Genomic DNA, 8,357 nt, shown 5'->3' with positions numbered 1-8,357 from the left:
ACAGAGTGCTTTAGGAGAGGGGAAAGTGTGTTCTTGGTAGTTGTTTTGATGGGGTAAAATTACTTATATAGGTTGGGAAGGGAGAGGCAAATATAGTTGGCTAAAGAGCTGTGTTTCTCCACACCGGTCTGCACACTGTGCATTGACCAGCAGCCAATGCTGCTTCCTGCCATGGCACTGGGATCAAGGTCTCCACAAGAGAGGGGAAAAAATAGCAGTATTTATCTGCTGACCTCTTTTAAAATTGCTCTTACCTTAATTTCTGCTGTGGGCCATATTGAAAGCTGGCTTTCAATGCATAATGACAAACAACTGAGAGCCATGGCACTGCCGTACCGGTGTGGGGGTCGAAGCAAGGTGGGATGCAGTTAGAAGCAAGGTGCACACTAAGTAGTTGCAGCTTGGTTGTTTCTGCAAGGCAGCAGCTCAGCCTTCAACCCAAGGCCTCCCCTGGAGGAGCAAACACATCCCAAAGCTCCCAGCTACCCGCCCTGCTGCTGCATCCCATACAAAAACCAACCCCCCAGTGCCACACAGTTCCAGGCAGCACACACATGAGCAGCACACAGCCATAGTCAGCAGAAAATGACTCTCCGGCTCTTTTATTTATATGCCTGTGTTTTGGCTTCTGAAGGATGCACGTCTCCTTCGAGGATACACACGGAGTCTCCCCAGAGCACAGATCTGAGCTGTAGCTCAGGGAAAGGGAATGAGATCTGCTGTGCTGACTCAGCCTCGGCTGCACAGGAATAAACAGTCGGAAAGGAACCATTAATTCGATAAGACTGAAACATATGTGATAATGCATATGTCAGACACTCATCTCCTCACCGTAAATAATATACAGATACATTGCAGCACACAGTTCATTGTCTCTGACCAACGTATTACTTCAAAGGGAAGTTTACAACTTTATTTGAGGTCTTTACAGAGCAGATGTCACCTTAAATCTAAAGAAAGTGGACAGAGGAAATGGAGAGAGCATTAGATTTAAAGCAAACCAGTGTTCTGCCTATGTTTTCCTGGGAGGCTGTGTGAACACTCACCGTGCCCTGTGATCGGTGTGGCCTCCATAGTGCTATGCACTGAAAAGAGAGGCCTTCAGGAAAAAACAAATGCAAACTTCCTTTTTGCATTTTCTGTATAAGCAATTTCCATTTCCTGATGATACCCAGCATTGTTTTAATAGGAGGTTTCCAGAGATCGGTTACACAAAGAATATGTTACATGGTGTGTAAGTGAGGAGGGGATGCAGCAGTAGGGGTTGGGCTCTGCTCCTCATCGCCAGTGACACATCACACAGGAATGGCCCAAAGATGCACCAGGGGAGGGTAAGACTGGACATCAAGAACAATTTCTGTACCATGAGGGTAGACAGACACTGAAATGGGACTCTGAGAAGTGGCTGATGCCTCATGGCTGCCAGTGGCAAGAGGAATTTGGACTATGCCCCCCTTAATTAAGAAGTCAGGCAATTGGACTCAATGATATTTGAAGGTCCTATCCAGTGAACTATTCTGTTATTCTCTCCTATTCCATTCTGTTATTCTATTCCATTCTGTTCCATTCCACTCTATGTCTGACAGAGGGGCAGAAGTCGGCGATAACCGGCCAACTATCATTTCCTAAAGCACAGCATCAGGGCTGAGGTGCCACATGAGTTGTTGATCTCATTGCTCAACATTCAAACAGAGGAGGAATTTGATGACTGAGACCAAGCTCCATTTTGCAGGGCATAGGAAAACACAAAGTCACAGAGAATCATAGAACTGTTTGAGTTGGAAGGGACTCTTAGAGGCCATCTAGTCCAACCCCCCTGCAATGAGCAGGGACACCTACAGGTCGATCAGGTTGCTCACAATGTTCCAGCCTGACCTTGAATGTTTCCAGGGACCCGTTACCTCTCCTGGTAACAGGTTGCAGTGCCTCACCAGCCTTATCATAAAAAAAATAAAACCAAAAACTTTTTCCTTATATCTGATCTAAACCTCCTGTTTTAGTTTGAAACCATTTCCCCTTGTCCCATCGACACAGACCCTACTAAAGAGTCCGTCCCGTTCTTTCTTAAAGCACCTCTTTAGATGCTGAAAGGAGAACTGGGCACCCTTTGCTTTATCTCCACGATCTCTGCAGTTCCTCTGAGCGTTACCATTGAGTACACAATGGCCAATAAGTAGCTCTTCGCTTTTTTATTGCGGGTGGCAATAGGAACTGTCACAGTTTTAAAGCCCGTGTCCTCCTCGCTTCAAACCTGCGCTCCGTTTGAATGACTTCATACGACATCAACCATATCGTGGGGAAGGCAGAGGAGTCTGCGAAGGGGCCCTGCCCAGCGCAGACCGCTTGAGCGCAATGGTGGGCCCCAAAGGAGGCTCCGGGCTCCCACCCACGGCCCCGCTTTGCACTTGAAAGCACCAACGACAGCACCGCCTGATGGGCCAAAGGGCTTTTTGAGCTCGGCAAGGCAGAAAAGAAAAGCTAAAGAGGCCTTAAAGTAAGTGTGGATTAGAACGACTGCAAGGAGAGACTTTTCCACCATCGATCTGGCCAGTCAAGAATCCTTCACATGAACAGATGTAACGGTCATTAAAACACTTTGGCTTTTTCTTGTCCAGATCTTATGAAATTGAGATCGTAGAAAACCAAAACGTTCACCTTTCAGGGCAGAAGGGGTTGCTAACATAGATAGGCTTTCTTTTTTTCCTTTCCTTCCATAAGGCAGCTGAACAGCTCTTGAAGAGTTAAAAGACTCGGCGGTGTTTATAAGAAAGTGGAAATTCCATTTAAAAACAGAAAAGAAAAAAAAAAGAGAAGGAAAAAGAAAAAATCTCACGGGAAAACCCTGAACTCAGAGAGCATCAGCGGAGCTCCGGCGCTTATCGCCGGGGTTCCCGCATCCCTCCCACCCGCAGCCGGGCGCTCGGAGCCGGCCCGGGCTGCAGGAGGACACGGAGCAGCGCCCCATCCCGCCAGCAAACGCTGCACAGACCGCGCTCCGTCCGGCACTCGGATACACGTCGGCTCCGATAGGGGTATCCCTGCGAAGAGATCTCTCTGCCATTGCCTGGACACATCTACTTTCTGTTTGGCCGCGGGAACTTGGAGCTCCTCCGACGCTGTCGCGCACCGCCATGGGACGCGGGCACGGCTGAGCCCTGGGAGCCGAACCGATCCCATCAGGGATTCCCGGGATGGATGTGACCCGAGGTTCCGCCTCGCACGCAGCGCGCCCGGAGCTCCGCGGTGCTCCGCGGTCCCGTTACCCAGAGCCGGCTGGTACCCAGCAGCGAGATGCGGCCGGTGAATGACTTCTTCTCGTTAATCCGCTGAAGTAAAAAACAGAGGATAGCCCCGCTGCCGTCCGCTACACCTCCTCGATGAGAGTTTAACGACAGTTTTAAATGGGGGATAGGATTCCCGCGATGCAGCAGAGCGGCACCGCTTGGAAACACGCAGCACCTCCCGCAAAGCCCCGAAGCCCACCTCGCTCCGGGTGCGTCCCAAAGCTCCGGGGACACCGAGAGTGGCCGCGCGGCTCTGCCCCGGAGCGCCGGCGATGCCGAGCGGCCAGCGGCGGAGCCCACGCACGGAGCACGGAGCGGAGGGGGGTTGCGGGGAGGCTGGGGGGGGGGTTGTGGGGGGGTGGGAAATCCTCTTGGCGGCCCCGGAGGAGGCGCTCCCGGGGGCGGGGGGGGGGGGGGAACGCACAGCAGCGCTCCCAACTTTCCGCCGTGCCGAGAGACCCCGGCGGCCGCGCCGGCGGTGGTATCGTATGCAAATACGCAGGCTGACGTCAGAGATCATGTGGGTTTTGGCGTAGATCCCCGCCGATCGAGGGCTCCTTTTTTTTTTTTTCCTTTTTTTTTTTCCTTTTTTTTTTTTTTTTTTTTTTGGCCTCTTTATTTTTTTTTTTTTTCCTTTAATTTTTCTTTTTTTTTTCCCCTTAATTCCGCTCCGGGGTCGGGGCGGTACGTACGTCCGCGCGTGGCGGCTGCCCGCGGGGCCGGCGCGGCGGGGGCGGGGGGCGCGGGGTCCCGCGGGCGCGGGGCTCTGCCGCGGCGGCGCGGAGCGGAGCGACGCGGATCGGAAACGGGGGGGAGCGCGGAGCCGCGCCGCTCCGCCTGGGACACGCGGTGCCGCCGCCCTGAGCGCAGGTAGGAAACTTCCCAGGCGGGGTTCCCCCCACCCCACCCCCCCTCCGCCCTCCTCCCTGCCCACGCGCGCCGCCGCCCCGGTCGCTCGCACCCAACTTTTCCTCCCGGTTAAAGCGCTCCGCTTCTGGGACGCCGCTGGGGCTGCGGGGCGAGGGGGGGGGGGTTACCGAGAGGTGGGAGCCGGGAGTGGGGGGGGTCGGAATGGGTTTTTTACGTTTTGTCTCGCCGCAGCGCCGTGCCCCCCGCGCAGCCTTTCTCCGCGCTGCCCCGCGGATCGCAAGTTCGGGGAGAGGGGGGACGGCGGCAGGAGGAGGCGGGGGGGGAGGGGGGAGAAAAAAACATGTCTACGTTTGTCTATGTCGACATCAGCAACACAAAATATGGCGTCCGCTTTCGACAGGGCGTTACGTAGAGGCGAGTAGAGCGAATTTGTCGGGGCGGTGTGTAAAAACGGAGCCGGCGGCTTCCAGAGAGGGGGAACAACAGCCGGAAAAAAATGAGAAAGGCGCCTGGGGGGGCTGCGGGTGTCGGGCAGTGGGGTCCAGGGGCCGCCCCGCTCTCCGCGGCCGGAGTTGGCCGGGACTGTCGTGCCGTGATTCCGTGCGGTTTTATTACCCCCGCACCCTCCCCCCAACCCCCTCCGTCTCCACCGTCTTTGCGCCGCGCGGAGCTCTCCGACCGCGGCTGCCGGGGGGCAGCGGGGAGCAGAGGCGGCAGCGCCGAGCCGCCCGCCCCGCTGCGATCGCGAAAGTCTCTCGCTTGTGCCCCTTAACATCGGGATCGGGAGATTTCGGGAAGCTCGGCCTTGGGCATGTCGCGTCCACTTATTTATTTGTTTGTTTTTGGAGGGGGTGTCCTTCCTTTTGGTTTCAGTTGTTTTCCAAAACCGTGGTGCAACCGTCTCCTTATTTTCTTTTCTTCCCTCTCTCTGTTCCTCTGGGATGAAGGTACAAGCACAAAGCTCCAGTTTTGTCCCCTCTTTGCTGGGAATAAAACTTGGAAGCTCAGTCAGGATGCATGAAGAGCTCCACCTGCCCGGCTCTGGGCTCCTGCTGCCCTTCTCTTTTACTTTGTGCTCAAGAATCCCTCAAGTTGGGGGTATCACCCTAGTTTTTGCCACTTCCTGGGGTTCATCGGGCACCTCTCCAATGGAGCATCCCCATCCCCATGAGCAGGTGCTCCTTTCAAGCTCATGGCTTTCCTCTGCAAAAGGGAATCTAGAAAAAGATTCTGGGGTCAGAGTGCAGAAAGGGACAAAGCATCCAAAGGTGGGACGGTGTTGGAGTGCAGTGGAGCTCTGCCTGGAGCCATCCTACAGCTCAGCCGGGGCTGTCAGCCGGGCAGGCACTGTATTTCCCACTTGAGTTTTATGTCCCGTCCCAGTCGAGCATCGGTTTGAAGAGTTTTGGCTTATCTTTTAGAGGAGAAATGACAGGAACTCCAGCAAAGTCCCTTTCCAAACTCGGCCTGAGAACTAAGATGTCAAGTGCCTCTGTAACAATGTTTTACAACCTATGATTGTAAATCACTGTTGCTCATCATCTGGCTCACCTACAGAGAGTTCTGTTTGTTATAAAACTCCGGGTTAAGCTTTGGGCAGCGGTTGTTCCCAGGCTGGCGATAGTGCGGGTGGGAGCAGTGGGGGCCCGGCTGTCCTCAGCAGAAACCCGGTTGGAAGTGGCATTGCCAGAGCGTGCCTGGGTACCCAGTGGGATGTTGGGAGCAGCCCGGCAGAAGAGGGACTCTGTTGTTTAAGAGGTATCTGTGACCCAAGTTCTTTGCCTCTGTGACACATTTCTATCCCGGTGAAGCTTTTCTCATGTAGATGTGGCTTCAGTCAGTAGGAAGAGGTCAGCAGCCCTTTGAAATGCAGAATTGCAAATGGACCTCCGGACTGGTTCGAGCCAGCTAAGGGCCAGTAGGTTGCGAGAGCATCAATGCTAAGAAGCCCATGCATTTCTAAAGTCATTGGCCAGTCCCTGCTTTGCTACGGTGTGTCTGCTGCAGAGATGCAGGGCCGCGAGCTCTCGGTGTCTGTCCGTTCCTCTGCTACCTGCGGTGAGCTCAGTCCCGGAACGTGCACAGCCCGCAGCACTCAGCCCAAAGTCCATGTGATTACTCACCTCCATAAAATGACGTTTCTCCTGCCTGGACTCCACGAGAAGTTCTGCTGTCTGAGTTGTCCTCAGCTGTGGGTGTATGGGAGCAGGGCTCTCCTTTGGCCACTCTGTCTGCAAGTCCTACAGATCTGATTTTCTCTCCTCCTTGCTGCAAGCTGTGATTTCCAGTGTCTGTAGAAGCAATAACCCATTGCAGGAGACAGCCCGGGTTGGCAGTGTCACACTATGATTCTTTCTCTTTGACAGGATTTTAATGTGTTTCTAGTGAAAGCCCCAAAATAGAGAGCTGATGTTAACCCAGCAAGTTTAGCTCACCCTCATACAAAACGAAGCACTGATGCCAGGCATGACAGTGTTTGCATGTGTGACATCCTCTGTTCTTACTCCTTTCCCTCTGCTCTAACCAGGATCACCCTCAGAGATCGTGCTTGCAGGCTGCTGTGGTTGGGATCTTGTGACCCATATTTCTGTGCGTCCACTTAAGAAATGAAAACAGCCACTGAGAATAAATAAAAGTAGCGTTTTGATTATAATTTGGTTAGAAATGGACATGGTCTCAAGTGAATTTCCTGAGATTTTAGCATGGCTGTCATGTGGCAGCAGAGCTGCATTTACTTTTTATGTGCAGAGTGTAATTTTAGTTTAACTTTCTAGTATAACCATGATCCAGAGAGAGCGGCCTTTCCCTGGAAGTGACTGTGAAGCTGGTGCTGTGGCATCACAGCATCACAGAATTGCAAGGTTTGGAAGGGACTTCTAGAGGTCATTGTATTCAACCTTCTTATTAAAGCAGGTCACACAGGTAGGCATCTAGATGGGTCTTGAATATCTCCATAGAAGGAGACTCCACAACCTCTCTGGGCAACCTGTTCCAGTTCTTCATTACCTTTACTGTAAATAAGATCTTCGAATCTCTGTTACTGCTTTTCCAAGTAGGTACTAAACAAAATAAGGCATTAAAGGCTTTAGCTTACATCCATTAAAATAATTCCTGATCTTCTAACAAGGTGTGTGTGTGTGCACTGTGTCGGCTGAAACTCACATGTGTGGTGTTGCTGTATGTAGGTCTGGAGTTTACTAAAAGTGCCAGCTTTGTGTTGTCAGAGGTCAGCAGCTGGTTTTAGATTCTTATTTAGGAGCTGCAAAAGCTGTTGGTTTCCAGAACATTGAAAGTACTTTGAACACACAGTGGTGCTTGTTGGTGCGGAGCCCCAGATGGGATGACATGAACTAGGCCCTTGCAAGGTAAATGAGTTCAGATCCTCAAATGAGTTCAGTTCCAGCATTGTTGTCCTCAGATAGGTCAGGAATTGCCATTCCACCCCCCTCTCCAAGATTGTCATGGCTTTACACATCATGAGGTTGGCTTGGTTTGGTGTTTTGGTTTGTTTTGTGATTAAGAAAAGAAACCCTGTTGTTTCGAGAAGCACTGTGGTTCCTCAGTCAGGACGGTTCACTCAGCAAGCTGTTCTCTGGCACTGAGAGATCCCCCAGAATGACTCTGAAACAAAACCTGAAGTCTCTGACTGCAGAAGTTGTCACTTTACGTACACCAGCACCACAAGCATGTTTGTGCACTGGGAGACCCGGTCTGACAGGAGGACGTGTGGTTTCTGGATGAGATGTGTGAACAGGACAGGACCTGTGGAAAGTCCTCCTGGGGGCCCTTGGAGAATTTGTACATATGTATGTATGAGGCACTGAGGACCATGGCTTAGCAAGCATAGTTGTGATGGGTTGATATTTGTGGTCTTTTCCAACCTTAGTGATTCTATGATGCTATGAGCATTTCAGTGGTCAGAATTCCACAGCCATACCAAAAACGTGCACCTTGTGTGAATTCACTGATGATGGGTTTGTCCACCCAGATCCCTTCATGGTTTTGATGAGCTGCATCAGCAAAAGTGCTGGTGGGACTTGACCTGTGTGTGCTGTGTGTTTGGCACTGCAGAAACCACTGAGGCTATATGTATTGTTAAGTTTATTGATGTATCTTTATCTATGTATTTATATGTATACATGTAAAATGTTTAGCATTTCAATGATGTGATTTATGATGTGGTCCCATCTGGCATCAATGGCA

The 8,357-nt window shown here is 51.9% G+C and overlaps 2 protein-coding genes across 6 annotated transcripts in view; one reads left to right on the top strand and one right to left on the bottom strand.

Annotated features, from left to right (window-relative positions):
* Positions 1 to 575: 575 nt before the first annotated feature.
* LOC146761695 (uncharacterized) lies at positions 576 to 3,862 on the bottom strand. The gene is made up of 2 exons (XM_085539354.1): positions 3,484 to 3,862; positions 576 to 3,326 (listed from the first exon to the last, which is right to left on the bottom strand). The coding sequence occupies exons 1-2, from the start codon at positions 3,802 to 3,804 to the stop codon at positions 3,177 to 3,179; spliced, it is 471 nt and encodes a 156-aa protein (XP_085395480.1). The 5' UTR covers positions 3,805 to 3,862; the 3' UTR covers positions 576 to 3,176.
* The window catches only part of ZHX2 (zinc fingers and homeoboxes 2), a 62,577-nt gene continuing 57,579 nt past the window's right edge, over positions 3,360 to 8,357 (top strand). Inside the window, exon 1 of one of the 5 annotated variants that reach the window (XM_085539353.1) lies at positions 3,360 to 3,493. The gene's annotated coding sequence lies outside the window, so the exon portion shown is untranslated. Of the gene's footprint in view, positions 3,494 to 3,690; positions 4,155 to 4,483; positions 4,569 to 8,357 lie in introns of those variants that run through there. The other 4 variants (XM_085539351.1, XM_085539349.1, XM_085539352.1 and 1 more) reach the window with 4 other exon arrangements.

This window comes from Coturnix japonica, chromosome 2, assembly GCF_054131305.1.
Source record: "Coturnix japonica strain WE chromosome 2, WE-NBRP24, whole genome shotgun sequence".
NCBI classification, from domain to species: domain Eukaryota; kingdom Metazoa; phylum Chordata; class Aves; order Galliformes; family Phasianidae; genus Coturnix; species Coturnix japonica.
Note: the sequence above shows the minus strand (reverse complement) of the source record. Positions and strands in the feature narration are given on the sequence as shown.

Bases quoted from the DNA above. Each gene is read 5' to 3' on its own strand.
- LOC146761695 (XM_085539354.1), bottom strand. From the start codon at position 3,804: ATGATCTCTGACGTCAGCCTGCGTATTTGCATACGATACCACCGCCGG. The intron at 3,327-3,483 runs GTGGGCTTCGGG...TTTTTACTTCAG, and splicing joins TGGGACGCACCCGGAGCGAG to CGGATTAACGAGAAGAAGTC.